Here is a 23,493-nt window from a genome sequence, read left to right as displayed (position 1 = left end):
CACCGAGCCCTGGCAGAGCCAGCAGCTGGGCAGGGGTGGCCAGGGCCGGCTGGCTGCAGGGCTGGAGCTGTCATCAGTCCCTGCACGTGCTAATATATATATATATATATAAATATATTTATACGTAGCCTAATGTACACACAGCCCGGCCGAGGGCCAGCGTTCCCATGGGGGTGAAGCTGACGTGGGATCGTGTCCCCGGGGACGGCGCGCTGGGCTGCATGAGTGATGTGTGTGTATATCTGGGTGCGTATAGGCACGTACGTGTGTGTATATGCTGCGACGTGATGGGCGCTCTTCAGAGCTTAATGCTTTATTTAGGCTGAATTAGCTCGCTTCACGGGGCTTTGTTTATCCATTTTAATAAATCAGTTCTTTCAGCTAAATCTCACTTTAAGAACTGATCGTATCCAGAGCCTCCAAGAGCGCAGCAGATATAAATATTTGCTTTTACAACGGGAAAACTCTCCTGAGAGTGCTTTAGCAAACGACTGCGGTTTTTGCCTAAAACAGGGATGTCGGTAATTCGCTGTGTTATTAATAAGGAGGGGAGCGGCAGCAGGGTGGAGCAGCAGGCAGGAGCTCTCGGGTCACCGCTCCCCCCAGGTGGAGCAGCAAGGGGGGGATGCGCCCAGCCCAGCAGGTCCATGCCAAGGAGCAGAGACTTGAATGATTGAAACTTCCTCCTTTCTTTTCTTTTTTTTTCTTTTTTTTTTTTTTTTTCCCTGCTTGGAGATGCAGAAGGGCATTCTTGGCACCAGCTGTGGCTCCAACAGTGTCTCGATGATTAGCAAGTGAGTGTCAGCATCCAGCAGTACCTGACTGGGAATAAAAGGCGCTTTTTTTAATGTTAATTTTTTATTTTTAGTATTGTAGAATAGAAATACCTGTGGAAAATAGCTGGTATTCCAGCATGGTTGCTCGCAGATGCTTTTGGAAACAGGTGCCAGCTCTCTCGTGGCTTGTTCATGGCCCTCAGCATCCCTGGCCACCAATTCCCCTTTTCCGCTTGTACTCAAACAGGACCTGAATTCCTAAATAGATTTAAGGACCTAGGTTGAAAGTAGGTTGCATAAAGTCTCCTCTTTCTCATCATGTCAGGTGGTGTGAGCAAATGGGATCCCCCACCCCCTACAAAAAAAAGAAAAAGGGCATTTAGTCTTTAAAATAGCGCCCTGGAATTGCTCTTAGCTAATGCGCTTCCCCTGGCCGCGGAGGGTGGTAACCAAATAGGTGACAGCAACCTGCAGGAGAATGAGGACAGCCCAGATTCAGCAGCAGCACGCAGCTCCCCAGGCTTCCCGTCCCGAAGCCAGCCCACCCGGGGGGTTAGCCCCAAGGCAGGGCAGCGGCTGGCACAAAGGCCTGGGTAGAAAGGGGAAATGGGGAAGGAAACTGCTGGCTTCAAGCGGCTGCTTCCGAAAGTCGAGAATATTAAAAATAAATAAATAAGAGAAGCCATTAAAATTAAAGTTGAGTGCTCCTTTGGATACTGCGTCTATATGGGGGGGGGGGGGGGGGGAAGATCTTTTATGGAAGAGAACTGTGGCAGCAATAGGCCTAAACAGATTTTTTATTTATTATTTTCTTGTAGCAGGGTTGACGCTGTGCCAGCCCGACTCTGGTACCACAGCTGGCAAGGGCTCCCTTGGCAAAACCCCTACATCAGCAGCACCCCCGGCTCCCCCACCGCCTGGTGCTCATCTGCATCAGCTGGGGCCACGTTAACCAAATTTTGGGAGATGGGGAAGACAGAAATGACTGTGAAGGTGCCCCAAGCTGCCCCCTGCTCCCCAGGCCGCCGGCAACCCGCAGCCAGTGGGTGCACGAGGGTAACCCAGCGGGGCCAGATGGCGAGGGAGCGGAATTTCACGGGCTTGTAGCTCCAGCCCTCAGGCTCAGTGGGTTTGTCAGAAATGGTTAATCATACCCTGAACAAGGGGAAAAAAAAAAAGAAAAAGAAAGGAAGAAAGAAATTTTCTTTTTCCCCATGTGCACAATTGTATGGGACTTCTGGAGCCCATATGAAGAGTAAAAATGATTTCAAAGTTGGGTTTAGCTGGTTTACACTTTTATTGCTGAAATTCAAACCGACCTGGGGCTTTCTTCCTTCCAAAATGCGGTGTGAGATCTTTATGTTGGGCTGGCAGAGGGGAGCATCGCCGGAGCTGCGCTTATAGCAATAGCACGGGAAAAGGTGCAGCCCTGCTGACGGTCAGTAACGCTTTAACCCTGGTTGGGCACCAGGCAGAAGCACTGCTCGAGTTGGATTTTTGGAGAGGCAACAAGCGGTTAAACAAGCAAGCGAGGGATTAGTTCTCTGTCATTTGCCGAGCAATTCAGGGTTTGCTGTACAAACAGTCGTTAGTCCTCAGGCAGCTCAGCTGCACGAGGTACTTAGGGCTGATAGACAACATTCATTGTGCTTTTAATCAGTGACAAAGAATTAAATTGTACATATTAAAAGCCAATTATATAATAACCTGTAGTTAGTGTCATACTTGTCACTGAAAGCTATACCCCTACCCTCCTTACCAGGCCTGTTTGGGAAAACATGCAAAGATCTGTGATCTTTCTGAGGAGAAGGCTGTTATTTATAAATTACAGGTTGAAGTCTCGCTCGGCACAAACCAGAGCTGTGCTGGGGATTTCAGCTGAGCTGCGCTGACTTGCCCCAGGTGAAGATCTGGGATTCTTAAACACCAAGCCAGCAGTGGGGGCAGCAGCCCTGGGGGGCACGAGCCGCCTGCCTTGGGTTTCCCTGCCCACCAGAGGAGTCAGGGATGGGATGGAGTTGATCCTCATGCTTTAATTGTAGCACTGGCCTGGTGGAAATACAGTCTCGTACTCCCCAATTAACCATCACACCTTCAGAGTAAAATCATACACGTGAGACTCTTCCCTTTGGATGAATACTTCCATTTATTCCAACTGGAAAAAAAAAACAATATTTTTTTTAAATATACTTAAGTGTCATTTCTTTTTTTTGTTTTCTTTTTAAAGGAATAATAATTATCACATTGTCCTTTACAAACGACAAAAAAGTTCCTAGCAATAGTTTGTGGTGTGGAGACATCCATCTTCACGATTTTCCTGCAGCTGCTGCTGTGGGCAGGCAATGTCGGGTCCCCGCGCTCTGCAGGGATGCTCCTGCAGTGGGGAGGAGACGGGGCCCCTCCGTCCTCCCGAATTTCCACTGGGAGGTGGTGAGGATGCCGGGGACCGCTGCCACAAGCAGCATCGCCTGCGACCCTGCTGCTACCCCGATGGTTGAAAGCACGCAGAGAAAAACTCGTGTCCACCAGAACCCAGCTGAGCCCCACCAACGTGACTCTCAACCAGGGCGATGCTGTCGGTGGTCGGCCAGGGCAGGAGCAGTTTGCAGTCGGTCTCTGAAGTGTTAGGCAATAGGCAATACTGAGACTTCCACTTAGTAATGAACAGCAGTTAACATAACCCGGAAAACGAGAGCACCATAAGACAAGTCTATATTCAAAACAACGTCATGCTGACATCACACAATTGCACCATTTACACTTTTATTTACTCCAAATAATAGTTCAACGTTTAGTAACTTCAGCATTCTCTACAGAGATGTAAAATTCCTTCTCCAGCTTTGGTCATTTACAACTTTGCAGACATTTGGTAGTTCTGTTCTTTCCTATTCAACAAAAAAGTCACTTTTGCAGCTGTCAGGACTCCTGTATTTGACTGAGAGTGTACCTAAAAACCACAGGTGTGAGCAGACTTCAAAGAGCCACCTAGGCCTCTTCAAGATTTAATGAATCAGCGAATGTTCTCTTTATTTACCAGGAACAAAACAAACAGAGAGAGAAAAAAAAGGAGTTTAAAAAATAAAACAACTACTCAAACTCTCACTGATATGCTTAAGAGATTTGATGATGAAATGAAAAGTTGAGGGGGGCTAAAGTACTGTTTGTTCAGCTCTGGCAGGATACAGCTATGGATGTGCATGCATTTTCCCAGTGACTCCTAAGATATAGAAATTCCTCTGATATTACAAAATACAAAAATATTTTCTCCAAACTCTCATTTACATTGCATTTACAACAATCATGGAAATAACTTAGGCTCCCACACTGTTTGAGAGAGACAAAGACGTAACAAATTGGGTAATGGGAAATGATGGCATGGTGGAAAGCAAGAGCTACCAGCAAGCGGATGGTGATAGCCAACAGTGGTAACAAAAACGTACGGGCAAAGAGAACTCAACGGGTGGCAGTACTCGGGAGAGAGAAGAGAAACTACTAGGTAAATATTACAGGCTAAAGTGAACTTTTTTTTTGTTTTCAAAGTAAGATGTGCAAAATATATTCACTGTGCCCACGATTATGACTATTTATAGAAGCCAGTCTACAACCTTCTTACAAATCCCTACTCCTCAGGCCTTTTTGTTACAATAAAAGCGCTTACATGGTCTAGAACAGTGCAAGTTTGTGAGTTAATCTACATTCTCCGAAGGTGCCCGGCAAGGATGCCATTAGGATATGATACAGTTTTTGCTCTTCTGTCTTTTCCGGCTGTGCAACTGTCCTCTGCCGCCCAAGGTGGAAGACTTGGGCATGCTGTAGGAGCCGTACTTGTGCAGGAGCTCCTCGCTGGTCACATACCGGAGGCGGGCGGGCTGGGGAATCGGCTCCCCGAGGAAATAGCCCTCGTTGTCGGACTCCGAAGAGGAGGAGCACGTCGAGCACCAGTCGTACTCGGCGAAGTAGGGCCCCCAGCGCTCGCCCAAGTGGTTCTGCAGGGCGAGGTCCGACACCGTCCTGGGGCAGTGGCCATAGGCGTCCCTGCGGGGACCCTGCTCCAGGCTCTCTCTGCAGCTCCGCTGTTGCACGAACTGGTCGTAGTCATCCCTGGCTCGCAGCGAGGGCCTCTCCTTCAGCCGGCAGCACTGCTCGCTGGCCAGGTGCAGGGCGTTATCCGAGCGGGAGCGCCGGGAGCGTCGCGAGCGGTGCGGGCGGTAGTGCCGGTCATCGTCCCGCAGGGTAGTTCGCCGGCGCGTGCGCTCGCTCATGGGGACATGCCTCGCGCCGTCCTGCGCCCCCAGCTTGCCCCCGGACACCCCGCTGCCGTAGTCGAAGCTCTGGTGCAGGCGGCCGTGCGCCGGCCGCTCGCGGTAGCCGATGGGGCTGGCCAGGCCGTGCAGGTTGGGCTCCAGGTCTTGGTACTGCTGCACGGAGAGCAGGCTGCGGACGGATTCGGCGCTGCGGAACTGCACGGAGGAGTTGAGGGTCCCCATGTTGCTCAGCTTCTCCGAGACGTTCATGCCCGAGTCTTTGCTCAGGTCGGGCATGGAGAACCTGGAGAGATGCTCCTGGCGCTTGGCTCCGCCGTCTGCTGAGAGGCCTTGGTGGGGAAGGGGAAAGGGAGGGAAAAAGAGAGATCAGCAGGAGAATTTCCTGTCATCGGAGATGCAGGGAGAAGGCTGGTTTTGGCCTGAACCTGTGGGTTTTTGCTTTAAAATAAGCTCTGTTCTACATGGTGTCCTGAAGAGCCCTTCAGGAGGATGCTTTCTGTTTTATTTTATTTTTTAAGAGGAGACAGATCCTCCTTTGGGGAAATCACGCCAATTTAAGGTGTTTTGAGTAGGACTCCAAGGACTGTTAGATGCTTTTCGCGACTCCCTTCCCCATATGTCTACACTGTCTGCGACTTGATAGGAATAACCAGTGATGCCAGAAACGAATTCATGCGTCAGAGGTAACCCGAGGCCCCCGGCACGCTGAGATAACTAGGGTGCCATGATCCGGCACCCACCCCTTGCTCAACGGTGACATGTTTTGAAGGACTGGGCAATGTCAGGAGCAGCCAGAAACAGGGCCGCCGACCAATTCAGGCTTGTCACCGAGCTGTGCTGCGATGTCCCCAGGCGGGGTGGGAGGCGCAGCCTTGGCCATGCTCAAGGTGCTTCCCTCCAGCCCCGAAGGCTGCCGCAGAGAAGCGGGCCGTCTGCTCTGTACCATCTCATGGACAAGAAACCCGGCGTGCTCCCTGGTTCCCTAGGCCCTGGCCTGTTTTCTGGGTGTTTTCTGACTATTTTCTGACTGCCTCCACGTTGGCTTGACAACTGGCAGCAGTAAGCTCTTGCATTACAAGCTAAGGACAACATATTTCGCAAGCTGTTTCAAAGGAAATACATTTCATCCCAAATCAAATGCAGAGTGTTTGCTTTGGCACTTTTCTCCCCGTCACTCTCCGGCAATCTCCCCGTGCAGACCGAACTGGGAGCGCTGTGCACCATCAGCAGGATTTTCAACATGACGCACGCCCCTTATGCAATCGCCAAGAATTTATGACTTGGTAAATTAATTAAAAAAAACAACAACCCAGCCCACAATTCAAGAGTAAATTCTTTCTCCCTTCACAAAAGCTGCTTGCATTTCGTCAAGAGCTCGGCTCCTTCGGCACTACCCGCTGCCTGCCAAAAACGAGCAAGAAGAAGGGCTGCTGCCACTAACCCCGCTCACAATCCGCTTCGGCTTCTTTGGGACTTGGCCTTAAGAAGACCTACAGATCCTGCAAAGCTGGCCAAGGCTTTCCTGAAGTGCCCAGCCCAGCTGAATCCTATCCTTGGGGGCACTGGCAAGAGCTTCAGCACTCGAGCACAACCGGCTGCCAGTGTTTCAGCCCGGGTCTGGCACTGCCTGGCTTTGCTCCCCGAGTCCCAGCCGCCGGCACCATTTACGAAGCGAGACTCTCTGCTTGTTTGCTTTCCTGCTTTTAATTGGGAAGCTTCCAGTTTTTATCCCAGCAGAGCAGAGCTAAGCAAAGGCAATGCCTGAACGCCACGGGAAAAGGGAGAGGCTAGGCTAAGAAAAGCAAAGCTGCATTTATTTTTGAGGACGCACTTTGCACACCAGCTTCGTGCCTTTATTTTTTGCTGATCTCAGGTGAGTTAAACCAACCCCGCTGGCTCCTGCAGCTGCCCCCCGCCTCCTCTGTTTGGAAGCAGCCCTGCACGAGGCTTCCCAGCCCTGCTGCTGCCTTTGCAGCACTGTCTGTCTCGTGCCACCGGAGCAGCTGCCTTCTGCGCTCTGCTCCTGGTTATGCCGTTTGTCGCATTATTTGCTTCGCCCCGGTCCCCTCTGTGCCACCGCAGAGGAGCTGGCGAGCCCCCCGTGAGGGATAAGCACCCTCACAGCGTGAGCAAAAGCCTCTCGAAAGGCTGGAGGAGCAGCGGGGTGGCCGGCTGAGCCGACCCAAGCGTGAATCACAGCTGCCGACAGCCGAGTTTGGCCTTAATCAGCTGTGTCAGACAATAGCTGATGCCAAAGAAAACGAGCCCTCGGTGACATTCATGCAGCCCTTCGTTAAGAGAAGCAGCGCAGCCCCGTAATGAGGAAGAACGACACGGGTGCTTTGCAGAAATACAGCTCTGAGCACCGCAGGATGCTCCGCCAGCGGCAGCAGATCCGTTTTGGCAGCACCATTCGCAAGGGGCCGGTCTCACCCTGCTCTGCTGGGACAGAGATTTGTCCCGGTGCACAGCCAGCCCCTGCCACAGCACCTGCACTCTCGGCTCCTCCAGGTCTGCATCCAGCGAGAATAACCTGAGCGTGCAGGGAGAGGCTCCCGAGGCATGAGAGAGCTGAGCAGGATTTCCAAACTAAGCACCACGGCACCGGCAGGAGCCCTGCACGCAGGAAAAACAACCAGCAGTGCTCAGGTTGAGTATTTGGAGGACCCCAGCCCCTTTTTGGAGGTCTCCAGCCCCTTGCAGGCACCTCAGTGGGAACAGAGCCCCTTCCTTCCCCTCTTCGAAGCGCTGGTCAGCACCCAGGGAAAATTTTGGACAAGGGGCTTGCGCTACGTGCACAGCTGAAGCTCCCAGCATAAGGTTCAATCAGCAATTATTAGGCCCAAGGGATGGTTTTGGCTGTTCATCCGGATGGCCTGAATATAATTAAGCGCACACATTATGAGGTCTTTAATCACTGGGAAAACATTGATTGTACCAAGGCTGAACGCCGAGCCGGCTCTGGGAGGGAGCGTGGCCCTGCCATGCAGACAGGGGAAACACCCGAGAGTTTCAATTTTGAGATTACCAAGCCTAAACTAAATTTGCTTTAAAAGCGCCATAAATATATTTCCCCACTCGGCTGGAAGCAAAGCACAATGGGTGCCTGCCCGTGGTCCGTCCACGCTCTGAAACAATCCTGCCCTCCTCCAGGGAGCCGCGAAGCCTCAGCGAGCCGGGAGCGCTCCAGCCTGACTGCAGGGAGTCCAGGGGACAGCAATAACAAACGGTCTAAAATGTTTGATCTGGAAAACGTGACCTAGGAATAAAGTTTGAAAGACCAGGGGTTGTTTAGTCTAGAGAAGAGGAGGCTGAAGGGGAATATAATAACAGCCTCCAAGAGCTGACAAAATGCTTGCGAAGAGGAGGGGAACGTGTTGTTCTCCAGGTCGGCCGAACTCCTGCAAGGAAAATTTCGGCAGTAAAAGTGGCCAGAAACCTGCAAAATGGGATGCTGGAGGGCTGCTGGGCACAGGCAGCCGCTGCTGGTCCTCGCGCCCCATGCTGACGGCTGCGGGTCCCTGGGGATGCTGCTGTGGTCCTGCGCTGCCCCTCCCTTCCCCTCCTGCGGCTGTTTAGCTGCAGTACTGCAGCGAGGCCCGAGCTTCTTGAGTTACCAGCACTTATTTACAGCCACTGCAGCTCCCCCTTAATGAAGTGTTTCATCTGGGAACACAGCTAATAATCCGATCGAGCCCTAACCTGGAAAAAAAGGGAATGTGAGAGGGGGACCCTGCCACGCAGCGGGTATTTTTCCAATAAGGAAACCCGAGAATCTGTTTCACGGGGCTGCGCGGGAGCCTCGCTCTAGCCCGCGGTGTGAGCCGGCTGCTTCTGTGCAAACCTCTGGCCCCTTTCCACGGGTGCAAGCCCGGGGGTGACCCAGTAACCCAGAGACGGCTCCCGTGAGGCCTTCTGCAAAGGCACGAATCCCCAGCGGTACGTGCAGCAAACGCACAACGCGGGGCTGGGGGCGATGCAGAAGTCCCAAATGTCATCAGGGGCTTCTCCCCACCATCCATCGCACCCTGAGGCTGCTGCTCCTGCTTTGCTGATGCCGACCATGGCCAGCCCGAGGGCTCTGGCTCAGGCAGGAGGCGATGTGCCCGGCTGTGAGCGCGGTGCCACTGGCGTGCCCGTCCCTGCAGCCCGTGCCCGTGGGCACAGCAAGCTGTCCTGCTGCTGCCTGCCGCTGCGTGGGGCTGCCAGGCTCAATATTTCACGCCGAAGCCATGGAAACGCACGCGTTTGGGATGAACACAAGCGAAAGCTGTAGCTCGTCTGCGGGCACACGATTTAAAGCTCGGTCTGGCTACGGCTCTGGGAACGCGGAGCGGGTTTCTGTTTAACATTAGGGTTTGCTAGGAACACGCTGTACGATCCCCACCCCGACTGCAAAGGCTGCGTCTATCCTATCGGATGCTTCCAAGGAAAATATAACAATGGGAGAAGCAAACCAACAGCACGAAGTCCAAAGAGCTGATGTTCCTTGTACGCATCACCTCTAAAGCCTCGCCACAACAAAGCTCTGCAACGCGCTCACGTCTCCCCAGCTGCGCTACGTGCTTTGCTAAACCAGGGCTGCATTAATTATGGATTATTAAAACACCGAGCAAATGACAGCGGAGGGGCTACGGCGAGCACGTACGCTTGGTGTGAGGCTGGAAACGAGGCACCCACGAGGGGAGGCAGCTCCCGGCCCCCATTACGCCGAGCTCCCCGCGAAGCTTGGCTCACGCAGGGCGGCACGGCCGCAGCCAGCAGCAGCCCGTGCAGAGATCGCATCGTCTGTCTCTACATGGGGAGAATGCAAAATTTGTGATACTGTGAACAAACAGGGCTCTCCTTGCCTTTGCATTTACCAGGGTGCAGGCATTTATCCGCACATCGCAGTCCTCAGCACCCCAGCCTCATAGAGGTGCCTGCACCCGGACAGGAGAGCTGCTGTGCGACAGGGACACAGCCACGCAGGAGGGGACGGCGTGGCATCCCTCGTTCCCCCCCGTCACAGCCTTGCCTCTCCCCTAGCACCAGGCAGGCACGTCCTCCCTGCCCCTGAAACAGGATTTATTTTAAGTTCAACCCCCAGAACTAAAAAGGGACTTAAGGAGAAACAGCCTTCCCGGGGATTTGTTTATAACTCAGCCTCGCTCCGCTTCTGACCGGCCTTGGGGTGGTGCAGAAATAAAGCAGAGCCCTTGTGTAACTGGAAGTCACAGAACGTAAACAGGGCTGCGAGGGAAAGGCCAGGAGCCCTGCAATTCGGGGGGAGCCACAGCGCTTGCCAAGCACATCATGGACCCGATGAAATCTTCCCATGTTGGGCACATCCCTCCCCAGCTGAGCGGGGGGAGAAGCACCCAAGGGATGCAGCGGGGGGGTCTGACATCCCCCTGGCACTGGGGGCACAGGGATGGGGGCCAGCCCCCAGCCCCTGCTCGCCACAAGCACCATGCCCACCATCCCCAACAGTGCGGGGGACGAGGTATTTGGCGCCGGGAGCAGCATGGTCAGGAGCTGCTCCCAACCTCTCAGTGCAGGAGACGTTGAGCTACTGAACTTTTTCTTGGGAAAACATCCCCCAGCCCTGGGAAACAGCTTTTTCTTTTCCCCATTTCCCCCTGCTTTCAGCCTGTCTGCACAGGGCTTGGACACAGGCTGTGCCCGCAGCGCAGCCCTGCAGGGACCAGGGCTGGCGCACACGCACGCAGGCATTTTCTCTCCCCACTTTCTGGCTATATCACAGTTGTTTAGTCCTGGGGAAAAACAAAAACAAAAACAAAAACAAGCTGTCTGGGGCCTTGGAGCATCTCGTAACAGAGGAGGTAACAGAAACGTGTGCCATCCACGTGCAGTCACACTGCACCCTGTAACGGCACCAGTTTTTTCTTTTTTTCCTGGATTTATGCCTGTGACAGATGAGGGGAGGAAATGAAGCTCGGCTGTTACCCTCACCCAAACATGTTTTCCCAAGAAATACTTCAAATCCCTTTCTCCTTTTGCACGGAGCAGTGTCACCGTTCAGCGCAGCTCCCCTCCGCAGCACTCGTGCTCTCTGCACGCGGCTCGGCCGTCAGCGCGGAGAAACATTCAGCCCGCGGGTACCTGCTGAAGTGGGCTATTCGACCAGCTGGCATTGCGTGGAAACGACTGCTGGGGATCAGCAGAGATCAGCTCCTGATTTCTGATTCAGCTGCTAGGCACACACAGCACTTGCAAAACCTTTTCAGAGGGCGATGCAAGCACCCCACGACTAGCAGCACGCTGGGCACACCGTGAACACCGGGGTTGGGGCTGTAGTGGACCGAGCGCCTTTTGGGAAGGGACAAACCTCTGGTGGGACCAGATTCCTCCCCACAAGAACAGCTTCCTGACCAGCTACATCTTCGCATAGCCCTGGTTGCTTATGAAAGGAGCTATGGGGTAATCACTGCCGCAGCAGCCACTGGTTTGTACAGTTGCTAATGACATTAATAAAAAATAAAAAAAATAAAGCAACCAAAGGAAAACAGATATAAAGGGTAATATAAAATACAGCAAAAATCAACTTGGAGAATATGCTTTCAGATCTCAGCTGAACATCCCGGAGCAAGCGCTGGCCCCAAATCTCACTGGAAAACCCCCGTGACCCTCGCTGCCTCTCCCCACCGCTGCCTCTGCTGGCACCTGGGCCGGGGCAGGAGCCGGCCACCCAGAAGGGGCCGTTCAGTTCAGGTCTGTCGCAGCCTTCGGCTGAGAGCAGAGAGGGATTTCCAAACTGCAACGTGGGAGGAAGGACGAGATGAGCCCCAGCAGCAGGAAACTCTTCCCTTTGCCAGTGCTCAAATCCCGTCAGCGTTCACGGGGATTACACAAGCACAAGCAGAGGCCAGCAGAGAGGCTGCCATCTAATTCCAACCCAGAAACGAAGCCCAGGGAAGGCTGTGCTACCTCCGACACTCGGGCACCTAACGGAGCCTGCTGAGGCACCACAGCGTGGCCGCAGAGCACAACGGAGCCATTTAAGGGTGAGTGCTCGGGAGCACGGGATGACCGTGGTGCCGCACACCCCAGCTAAGCCATTCGGGATCTGCTTTAGGGCGACTAAGCAGTGTCTGGTTCATAAGAGGCTCCCCAGGACTTCAGTTCACTTCTGTCCAGAGGACAGGAACCACCATCAGACACCAGGTTTGTTACCCACCCCTACTGACATCTCCGGCTAATTACTAGTTAAGTCATAATAGAAACATCACAGCGAGAGCTGCTGCCAGGGAGGAACCAGTCAGCTTTTAATACGCACTCTGCAGGTCAGGGACTGTTTGCCCTTCAGCTCCCCATAAAAAAAAGAACGTTTCCAACCATGCCATAAAATATTAGATGGATTCAGTGCTAATTATTTCATTTTACAAGGTGGAGCAACGTTCAGAGTTAGTAACTCAAAGGGAGCTCGCAGCTGGGCAGGAGAGAAGCTGCCCGCAGAGGCTGGGGCGTGCTTCACAAGGGTCTGCAAACCCAAGGAGTTACCGGTGGCCCCTGCCTGACTTCCAAACATAATTTACAAGATGTGCATAAGGAAAAGCATACTCTGGCACAAGCGGCACCGCAGCCTGGTTTGCATTAGTATGGTGTTTGCCATGGAGCTCGCTTTGAGGGGACCAAGGAAAGGCAGTGGCTGTGCCCTGTTGCAGAATTTAGGCTTTGCACCTGGCTTCAAAAATCCCACCCTCCCACAGACCTTGGCCAGGTCACCAAGGCTGTCCTCAAAACACTGCCGACGAAGTGAGATAATTCTGTCTCTGTCCCCGATGCTCCCCGCCAGCGAGCGCAGCCCTGGAGAGCTGCGGTTATTAGCACAGCGCCCCTGAGCCCGAGCTGAGCCAGGTCCCAGAGCAATGAAAATTACTAGATCTTACACATTAATAAAAATGTTATCACCTCCCTCTTCAGAGGTACCGCTCACATTCGTTACAAGCCTCATCATGCTGAGCAACTTCTCAGAAAAGCAGGAAAGAAGAGAGCTGCTTGCACTGCCTGCAAAGAAACACACTACAAGCACACGACGAGGATGCCTCTGGAAGATCTCTCTCCCAGGATTCCCGAACGAAATACAGAACGAGTTTTCACTTTAACATGAAAGATTTTCTACGTTTCTCACCTCTTGACTTGTATCTCAGAAAATTTGTTACACTTCAGCTCCAAAGCAGGAAGCAGCCGCTTCAGTATTCAGATATTGCTCACTGGAACTCGGTGTTGCTCAAGACTGTTTCTACTGGCAGGGTTTACACAATATGGGTTTTCAGGAACAGGAGCAACTTTTGAAATACGGGGCTTTGTTTTGGAGGGCAATTCCCAGCTGCCTCTCCATTTCACATCTTATTTTCCTTTTTTTCTGAGGCTGTTTGAGCCCTCTCCAGCTCATCAGCCTCTCCTCTCCCCCCATGCTCTTAACGTTTGCTGTTTAGAGGGATCCTGGCTCATTTCACATCTTGCCACGGGGCTGGCAACTTCCCTAAACAAACACACCAAGACCCATGAATAGGGCAAGGGTGTACCAAAGCAAACCTGCCCGTCCGGGCTGGGTGAGCACAGACCCCAGGTTCACCAGCACGGGCTCCCCAAGGCCAGCGATGCTCCCTGGGGGGAACCCCTCAGGACCAGGCTCCTCTGGGCTGCTCATGGATGGGGGACAGTGAGGGAAGGACTCGATTTTGCAAGGGCAGGAGCAGGATGAGCCTGGCTCCGAACAATGCTTGGCTGGAACGGAAACATGCCGGGGGAGTGGTGAAGAAGGAGCAAGCCAGCATCTCTGGCAAGCAAACCAGGCTTGGTATTTTCTTTTCTGAGAAGTTTGCTGCTCAGGGAGTCCGAAGCAAACGCCAGCCGTGTCTGGTTTGGGATTGGGATGTACTGGGGAGAAAAGGGCTCGACACTCATGCAAGATGGGAAAAGCATCTTGCCTGGCTTTTTCCTGCAGTCGCAACAGTATTGGAAGAGGAGAAAGAGAGCTCCATAGAAATGAGAAGGAATTCGTCTTAACTAGCCGCAAGCTTGATGGCTGCCTAACAAGCAAAAGGGGTTGCAAAACTGGGCCTGTTTCAAAGCATTTAAAAATATTTTTAGCCCACAACGGCAGCTGACAGCAGTCCTCAAAGTGCTGAATGCTAGGATCTGTCTCTGCTTTAGCAGTTGGCCTTGATTTTTCCTCCCTCTGCACAAAAGGGAGGATTAAAGAGCTTGAAAACATTTGTTTTGAGCTATGCAGAAAAGCCAACCAGCTCTAAAGAGCTGCATTTGCTAAACAAGCAGACCAAGTGAGACGGGGCTGCCATGCACACCGGGGGCCGGGCAGGCGGCCGGTGGCCCCCCGTGATGCCCCCAGGCTGCCACCCACACCAGTGCCAGCACGTCTGGTGGCTGAGAGCAATGGGAGAGGGACGGGAACACTTGCACCCCACATTAATTACAGTAACAGGCTATAACGAGCCCAGCTGCTGGGCTGTGCCCACCCCCATGTGTCTCAGCCCAGGGTGACCAAGCACTTTGCGGGTCCCCGGGTCTGCTTCAGGGGGAGGAGATATGGAGGACACCCGCCGTGGTGACCCAGCACACGGGTCCCATCACACGGAGGGGGACAGGAGCCCGGGGTGACGTACCTGTGGCATTTGAAAGCGCCAAGGACTCCATGGAGCCGCGGGGGGTCTGCTCGGTGGGCGTCAGGTCCTCCGTGAACTTCAGGGCGTTGATGGGATGCCGGGTGCGGCACTGCGGCGTCGGCATCCCACCTTCCTCCTCCTCTTCGTACTTGGGGACTTTGAGGCTTCCTCTGGTCTCGGGGAAGCTCTGGTTGGACATGTCGCTGTAGCTCTCCTGCGAGCGAAGCCGCCCCGAATAGTAGTCCTCTCTGCAGTCCTGGATGAAGCTGCCGCCGTGCCCCTTCATCGCCAGCGAGGAGCTCCTCTTCGGGTTGCTGAAGTGCTTCGCCCATAGATCTGGCTGAGAGCCTGGGACCTGGCCGGGGTTGTAGGAAGTCCTGATATTGCATTGGCTGAGAAGCTGCAGAGGGCTTTGGGACTGCCCCTGCTCCATTTTACTCCCGTAGTGGTAGAGCTCGTCCCTGCTCCGCCACACGTGCTCCCTGTTGAGGCTCGGCGTCTGGCTGGCCAGGCTCAGCAAGTCCATCTGCAGCGAGAGCGGGTCCACGTCGGCGGAGAGGCGGCTGGAGGTGACCTGCAGCTGGCCCAGCGCGCCCTCCTCCGCCTTCCCCTTGTTCTTGCCGATCTTGGCGCTGCGGCGGGACTCCTTGGCCCGGGCGCTCTGGAAGGCCGAGTCGGAGGAGTCGGAGCCGTTGGGGTCGTCGCCGACGCTGCAGGCCCTGGAGCAGAAGATCTGCCCCTGCTTGGGCAGGAAGGGCCGGCCCAGGAGGGACTTCTTGCACTGCGCGCAGCAGAAGCAGGTCTCGGTGGCGTGCCAGTGCTGGCCGTCGTACGTCATCTGGCCCTGGTCGATACCTTGGGGGGAACCACACAAAAAGTCAGCCCTGAGCCCTTCCCAAGGCCTGGTGTGCTCACCGCGGAGCGTGGCGCTCAGGCAGGCCGAGCGGCCCTCCCGCGCCAGCAGCACCTACACCCGCGCTCGCTCTCACAAACCCTTCGGAGGGGTTACTCCAGCGTGCGAAGTTACACCCGTTCCTAATTCTTTGCAGGTTGCAGGCCTCTGCTAGGGAGTTACTCAGTGCTGGGAAAGGCAGCGGAGTCGAGCTTCAAGCTATTTCACATTAAACGGGGATATTTCCGATCATAAAGCATAGGAATGCGAGTTCTCCATAAAGGCCTCGAAGCCAAAGCAATAATACGCTGCCTATTTAAAAAAACAAAAAGCCTCCAACCGAACCATAAAGAGGGATCTGTGCTGCCTCGGTAAGTACGTAACAGAACAGATCACATCCCTGCCCCTCGCTGCTCTGCTCCTGACCGCCTTCCCAGCCTGACTTTATTCTGGCTGCTGGGGCCCCTTCCCCAGATCGGAAAGGAAAGAGCCTGCCCAGGGGGTCTGAGCGCGTCCCCTTGCCTTTTGCCCCAGCCAAATTTCCTGGCTTGCCCCTGCCAAGCCCCTTGGGATAAGGAATGAATGCACTGGGGGCTGACAGAGAGCCTGTCCCCAGCCAGCGACACCCCGGGGCTGGCTGCAGGCACCGGCCAGAGCCGCTGCGGCACGTTTACTGGTATAGATGCAGCGCTCAGTCAAAGCCATGAGCAGAGCTCCCGAGGCTTCAATTATAGCATTTACTCGCCTGTTTAAGCTGCCGTTCTGCGTAAAAGCCCCCGTTACCTGAGAAACTGCTGCACAGGGCGCAGGCTGGCCAGGGCAGCAGTGAGCCACGCTGCACGTGTGCACAGCTCATGTTTGCACGCACGTTGCAGCCCCTGCTTGCACACACCGCACAGCTCGTGCCTGCACACATGCTGCAGCCCCTGCTTGCACACACGCTGCAGCCTTGCTGTTGGAAGGGCTCAGTGCCCTCAGAAGATTTCCAAATTAACAGCGTGTTCACAGTCCATTTTACTCCAAGCTAAATTTGCTTTAGCCTAGCTGTTTTTTTTCCCCTCCCCTTATAATGAGCAAAATGCCTTTACAGAAAGCGCCCTTGTAGACAGAAGAGAGAAAAGACAGCGGGTGGGATTTTATCAGCTCCTTTCTCAATGATCCAAAGCCACCTCTCAGGGACAGGGGCACAGCTTCCTTGCTCAGTAGCTCTACCAAAAATCCCAGTCCTTCCAAGCACATGCCTAACTCTAATATATGTGGCTGCTAAGCCCAACAGCTAGCAACTACTCAGAGCGAGTCGCAGCAAAATGGCTGCAGTCCCTCGTTGCTAGAAACGTGCAGATATGCTGCAAAATGGGAACCGGAGGGTAAACCTGGCAGCGAGCGGGCTCAGCGCCGATCCACCGCGCCAGCCCTAACGAAGGTGAGCCCTCAGCCCATGCCAGGTAATCAGCTGTCACATTTACCTGTTACAGGCACTTTTCTTCTATCAAGGCCTGGCAGAATGAAAGCACGTCTGCCACAGGGAAAGGGATGCGAATGGCCAGCTAGCCGGGGTCGGTCCATGCAGGGCACTGCGGTAGAGCCAGCGAAGGGGATGGAGGGGAAAACAGGCAGCAGATGGGGGAAGCACGAGGGAAGGGAGCGTGAGAGGCGTAACAGCTGCTTCTTCACTGCTCCGCAGCTGAGCTTTCGGGAAGGATGTGCTATAGGTCGCAGCAAACACGTCCTCCAAGTGTTTTGTTGAAGCCCCGTGTCTTCCCCCGTGCCATCTGGCCACCGCACAAGAGCAAAATGTTTTTTTCTCTCCCTGCAGCCCGTGAATGATTCGAGCGCTGCACAGACACGTGAGCTCACCTCCACGGACAGATAAAGGGCCACCCCGTGCCGTGCTTCCAACTGCAAGCAAATGCTCAGCCAAGTGGCAAAGTGAGCACGGAGAGCAAGGCTGTGACAGCCCGGCTTGCTGCCCTGCGGCCATGTACCGGGGTGACAGCTAGCCCCAGCGTAAAACACACCCTAAATCACCCCGTCTCCCTGTGCTAGGAAGGCAGGTCAGCTCTGATCCATCACTTCTTTCCGTCTGAGAACATCTATCTGTGGGTTAATTAAAAACGGCAAACACAAACAATAATGATGCCTAATGAGCAACCATCTTTCCCATCAGTAGCTCATTAACTCGTGCGAGCCTTCAGCAAGCTCGGCTGGGCAGAAGCTGCAATTCAAAGAGCCAGGCTGCTGACAGGAAAATGAGTTTTAGAAGAAAAATGCACACGTTAAATTCGGCCAGAGGAAGCTCTCACTCGATCCAACAGCTCCTGGGGCTGCTCTCCAACAGCCCTCCTGCCACAAAGAGGGATGCAAACCCGTCCCGGGGAGGAGCACGTACCGATGTGCTGGGCACAGGTGTCGCAGTACTCGGCGTAGAGGGACTCGAAGCAGCTGCAGCAGTAGGGCCGGCCGTCCTTCATGATGTACCTCTGCCCCCCCAGCACAGTCTCGCACTCGAAGCAGCAGAAGTGCTTCATGTGCCAGTGCCGCCCTTCGGCCTCGGTGCACTCGTCGGCAAAAATGATCTGGGAAAAAAAGGTGGAGAAGAGTTAAGTCAGAGAAGGGATCTGGGATGTGGGCCCCGGTCTTTGCGTCTCCTGCCTGTGTGATTTGGCTGTGCCCCTTTGCTCACACCACCTCTGAATTTTACAGCTAAACACTCCGGCCCCTGCAGGGCTCCCTGGGTCTGGCTGCAGGCAGGTGCACCCATCGGATCCAGCACCCAGGGGTGCCTCCTGTTACAATGCAAATACACCAGGAGGGTGTCAGTGCACAGACCAGAAAGCGTTAACACCCAGCTCGCAGCAACGCGTCCTGGCGGTGCTCGTAAGCACATCCATCAGCAGAAGGGGTCGATCAGGGTAATAAACACACTTATATACAACCTATCGATCTGGGGGACTTTTGAAGAACAGAACAGCCACTTATTAAAACACATCTACCCGTCTCTCAGACAGGGGCCTGAATACAAAGGATGATCAAAAGGACAATGAAAAGTGGCAAGTCTCTGGAGGGAAGGGAAGAAGTCGCAACCTGGCTCCTCACCATCATCCTTCCCACGGCTGCCACTTGCTTGTGCCGAAAGCTTTCCCCTTTCTGAGTTTATTTCTCATGTGCTTCAGCGGAAGAAGCGTGTGTGAAAGAAGACGCTGAATGAAGGACTTGTATGAGAATTTGCAAGGATAAAAAATACATGAAAAAAAATTACCCAGCCTAAACCACGAGGAAACGGGGCCAGTTGCATGGTTAGGAGTTGTTTTTTCACTGGTAACATTACAAATTTAATTGGATACATACGTCAATGTTCTTTATATTTGAAGCGCATATAGCCTTGGATTTTTACTATTATATGCTTGCATAGATGGGACTTGCTATTTTATAGTACATATGGTTTTCCACACTATGGTTTTCATAACTTTAAAAGCCAGAACAATTTCCTTCACCAGCCTTTTAAACAGAGATTGACACTTGAGAAACGTTCAGAGTCAACTCTGCATGGTTTTCTATATTCGTTTTGTATTCCATTTGTTCAGCTTCCTATATCCCTTTAATCTCCTCTCTGAAAGCCAGTTTCAGCTCGGCGTGCACTCAAACACCACTACTTGTAAGAAACACAACACTCATCCTACCAGAGGCTTCTTCTGGGGGGGAGAGAGGAGAAGGAAGGAACGGCGCACACACAACCAGGCTAAAATTACGCAGCACGGGTGGGTGTGTTGTTACTGGAAACGCTCATGGAAAGCCCTCCCCGGATGCTTGTGCGTAAGTGAGGACCTGTCTCATAACAGCCTCGGGCAGTCTTCAGCTGAAAATCCCACAGTAACCCCAGGATGCCAACTGGAAACCCCAGGAAAAGCATGCATGAACGATGCCAAAGCATCGCATTTCTTGCGTGCTCCCCACATGCACAGGGGGATAAGTGTCTGTGCCATCCCTGTGGGCTGTGTCCATACCGGGGGTGCATCTTTCAGTGGGCAGAAGTGGGGTATTCCCCTTTGGTCCGCCTCTCAGCTCCCAGGCTCAAACCACTGTCCATCCCAGGACTTTGCTTTATTCTCAAGAATCACTCAAGAAAAAAGCTTTGCACCTTAGAAAAACATGGTACAGGGGTGGGCAGCTGGGATTTTAACAGGGCTTGCAGGCTCTTACCTCGTCGCACGCTGCGCACCGGGGCTTGAGGCACTCGGCGTGGTGCCTGCCGCAGTAAATCTTGCCGTCCTGGTAGAAGTAGATCAGGTCGACCAGCAGCTCGTTGCAGACGCTGCAGATGAAGCAAGGAGGGTGCCAGCAAACGCCGTGCCCAGCTCGCGAGGCAAAGACGGCCATGTCCCCGCCGTTGATCTGCCCGCCGCACTGTCAGAAAAGCCAGGGTATGACATGGGTCCGGCGAGCCCGCTGCTGCCCATCCCTAATGAGTTGTTTTTCCACAAGTGGGAGAAAGTGCTAATTCACCGCTCAAGGGAATATCCCTCTTTTTGGTGTCTCTCCATCCCTTTTCACCCCCAGGATCCCAGCAGCTCCCCCCACATGAGGCCAGGGGCTTTGGGATTAGCCAAAGAGACTGCTCTGGTCCCCCAAAACTATGGGGTGCTCGTGGCACACACCTGGCTGACCCCAGCTTTGGTTATTGGGAACCCGCCCTGCTCACACCGCTCCGTCGGCCGCTACCCACCTGCTCGCAGATGGCTCCCGTCATGGTTACAGGGAACGGCCGGACGTTGCCTCTCCCTAAGTTTTCCCTCTTCCTCTGATTGCTGAAGAGTTTGAGCTCTCTCTTCTCCTCCTCATCCAGCGAATTGCAGTAGCGGACCTAGAAAACAGGAGCGACGCTCGGTGTTCCGAGCCGCGGTCCCATAGGCTCTGCGAGCCTCGCTAAGGCACCCGAGAAAACACAGAGCTACCTCCAGCGGCGGGATTTCAGCAGGAATCCAAACCCTTCCCGCAACTGCTTCAATGACGTATAAAAGAAAAACAACCACAAATGCACAACCAGGCCCAGGATGCCTGTAGTGAACAATAACTGCTGTGACAGTGCCGGGCTGGCGTGCCGCACAGCAGGTCACACAACGGGACTTGGTCCTTGCCATGCAGGGGGTTGCTCTCCAGCTGCTGGGTTTCTAGGAAGGCTTGGAAGTCTTAAAAGTTGTGTCCAGACCCAGCAATGGGACCGATGGTTTCCTCCTTCCTCCACCAGCCACCTTATGGCAGAGGTTTTACAGCGGCTTCAAAACATTTTGTCGGTGTTTCTCGAGCACAGCCCATGTTCCCTACGTAAATGACGGTGTGCCGGCTGTTCAGGACCTACGCCTATTATTCCGATATAGGGTAAAGTTTGCGTGTTTGCAAAACCTCCTTGGAAGGCAATAAGTAAAATAAAAGGATATAAGCAATGAATGTTGCAATTTCCCCGAAGCTTATAAAACTGTGAGGTTTCTCTGGATATTTTCACCCCGCAGGCCTAGTTCTTGGCTGACCAGATCTCAGCTGAGAACACGAGCAGGGTCCCTCCCGTGAGCACACCGCGACTCTTCAGAGGAGCAAAACCGAGCACGAGGGGGAACTGGCTGCAAAACCTGCCAAGGTGCAGGGAAGCAGCGCAGGCTCCGTGTTTATCCCGACGTCTTCCAGCTGCGGGAGGCCGTGGGTGTCCGCGGCTGCCAGGGAAGGCAGGCGGGCAGGTTGGGGCCCGAGGGTGCAGGCGAAGCCCCTGCCCGCTGCCTGCAGCTCCCCTCCGCGCCGGCAGCGCCGCCGTGCTCCCGTGGCACCCGGCCACGCATGGGCAAACTCGTTAACGTCTGACCTAGATGCAACAAGCTCCCTGCCTGCAATTCCCAGAGCGGATTCTTCAAAAGGAGCACGAAAAACTTTGTTGTTGTTGTTTACGCAGGGAAATTTCGTGGGCTACCAGCAGCCAGTGATGTCACTGTTGGAGGAGCATGTCAGAGACCAGACCCTTCTCGCTTGCCTCTTGCGAGAGGCACCGAGGTGTGTTTGCTCTGCTGGTGTTGACTCAAACCCTGACTTCCCAGGCTCACAGGCTCCCTGCTCACACTCGAGAGCCAAACACCTCCTCGCTGCACGCGCTCGTGAGCTGGAAGCAGCGTTTGGGAAGGGCTTCCGTAACTTTGGATCTGGTCCTGACTGATCCAAACAGCACCCGGAGCCGCTTTCAGCGTGGCTTTGGCCTCCACGGGCTGAGAAAGCTCTTTTGTGTCAGAGACGTGAAGAAAGCCCGTTTCAACAAAGAAAGCTGGAACTTTAAAAACAAACAACTCCCATCCTCCAATGGAATCCCACCAGGTAGCAAACGTGTCTGTTTAAACAGCAATGTCACTGAAATCCAAATAAATCCCCCCAAAAATCAGAAAGAGCTGCAGAGAAGTCCAGCCATGCCTCCGACCAGAGGGACTCCAGGAGGAGCACCCCGTCCCCTCCTGCCACCCCGCCACCGTCACGCTGTCCCCGCGAGGACGCTCACCCCCCTGGGCCACCCACCTCATTGTCGTGCGGCGGCAGCTGGTGCAAAAGCTGCTTGATGCGAGATTTTTCTCCCGGGCTGTTGACGTAGGGGACCTTGTCTTCTGGGAGGCAGCTGTAGTACTGGTGCACCTAGGGGACGACAGAGGGGACTGTGGTGACGCTCCCGGCCGAGCCGTGCCCCCGCGCACGGAGCAGCCGCCCCCGAGCGCAATGGTTATTTCTCATCATCTCAAGCGGGGCAGCCGCGTGCTGCTTCGTTTTTCCTGCCCTTTTTTCTCAAAAGAGGGCTCGGGAAGGGCGGCAGCCCCAGCCGCGGCCCTGGTGGCTCGTTACCGTTTGCTCCGTCAGCCTCCATAGCGTTAGCATGCTTCGCCGGCTGCGGGGATGTGTCGGCACCTGCCTCGGCAGGGGAGGTTAAAAAGGCTGCGCCCCGGCAGCCTCCGTGTTGCTGGCTATCTCAGCCTCCACCTCCATCAAAACCCTCCGGGCCTTTTCTGCTGCAATTTGTGGAAATAAACAGCAGATAAAATCTGTTGGAAGGCTCGCTTTTATTTATTTATTTTTAATTTTTTTTTTCCCCCTTCTCTTTCGTCTCGGAGCGTGTAATTAAGATCAGTTACTGAAAATGCAGCACGGTGGGGCACGGCGTGCCCCGGTGCAGGAAGAGCCTGGTGGCAGCCCGGAGAGGAAGCACGCCCTGAACTCCGGTGACTCTGCTCAGGCTGCCACACCTGGGACATGCACTCTAGGGCCGGGATGAGGCTCCTGGGCTCAGGATCAGCTCCAAAGCAGCCACGGTGGCGTTCAGGCGTTTGGAGGGACCAGGAGAATGTGAAGGTAAGGGAAAGCTCTCACTGCTCGGCTGGGATCTGGGGTCTGCGCAGCCTCGGACACCTCGGGATGCTTGGGCAGGAGCAGGGGGATGGATGCCTTCCTTAAATCTGCACTCGGCTAGAGAGACACAAACTGCTTTCCCAGCACTTGCAGCTTTCTGCCTTTGCCACGCTGGATGAATCCCCCGACACGTTTCCTCTGCTTTTGAGCGCTGCAGAAATTCATTTCAGAGCATCTGCACTGCTGGCAGATTTCACAGCGCTTTTCCCAAATGGCACACGCTTTGCAGTGGCTTCACGTGAGCTTTTGTGGTACCTGCACGGTTCGGGCTTTGACCTGGGCAGCAGCACCTGGGCTGGGCTTCCCCAGAGAAGGTTGTTCCTCTGCTGGCACAACCACACAGCATCTGCGGGATGTACAAGCTACAGCCGATCACCGAGAGGGACAGGGCTGGCAGGAGAGCTCACCCACGGGCTGGCAGGCTTTGTTCGTTTTTATTCTAGGCTATATGTCCAAACCCAGCATTATTCTGGAATAATTACTCCGCATTCAGCTGTCTCTGT

At 54.2% G+C, this 23,493-nt stretch overlaps 1 protein-coding gene across 4 annotated transcripts in view; it reads right to left on the bottom strand.

Moving 5' to 3' along the window:
- Nucleotides 1-2,903: 2,903 nt before the first annotated feature.
- Nucleotides 2,904-23,493, bottom strand: part of PRICKLE2 (prickle planar cell polarity protein 2) — a 98,260-nt gene continuing 77,670 nt past the window's right edge. For all 4 annotated transcript variants that reach the window (XM_080605721.1, XM_080605724.1, XM_080605722.1 and 1 more), the window contains 6 exons: nt 22,112-22,225; nt 20,289-20,426; nt 19,766-19,969; nt 17,955-18,141; nt 14,674-15,528; nt 2,904-5,370 (listed from right to left, as the gene is read on the bottom strand). In XM_080605721.1, the coding sequence (XP_080461847.1) occupies nt 4,502-5,370; nt 14,674-15,528; nt 17,955-18,141; nt 19,766-19,969; nt 20,289-20,426; nt 22,112-22,225 (2,367 nt within the window). In that variant the 3' untranslated portion in view covers nt 2,904-4,501. The remainder of the gene's footprint in view (nt 5,371-14,673; nt 15,529-17,954; nt 18,142-19,765; nt 19,970-20,288; nt 20,427-22,111; nt 22,226-23,493) is intronic.

Source organism: Anser brachyrhynchus, assembly GCF_964034855.1.
Source record: "Anser brachyrhynchus genome assembly, chromosome: 10".
Taxonomy (NCBI): Eukaryota; Metazoa; Chordata; class Aves; order Anseriformes; family Anatidae; genus Anser; species Anser brachyrhynchus.
The sequence above is the reverse complement of the archived record's forward strand: the minus strand, read 5'-3'. Positions and strand labels throughout refer to the sequence as shown.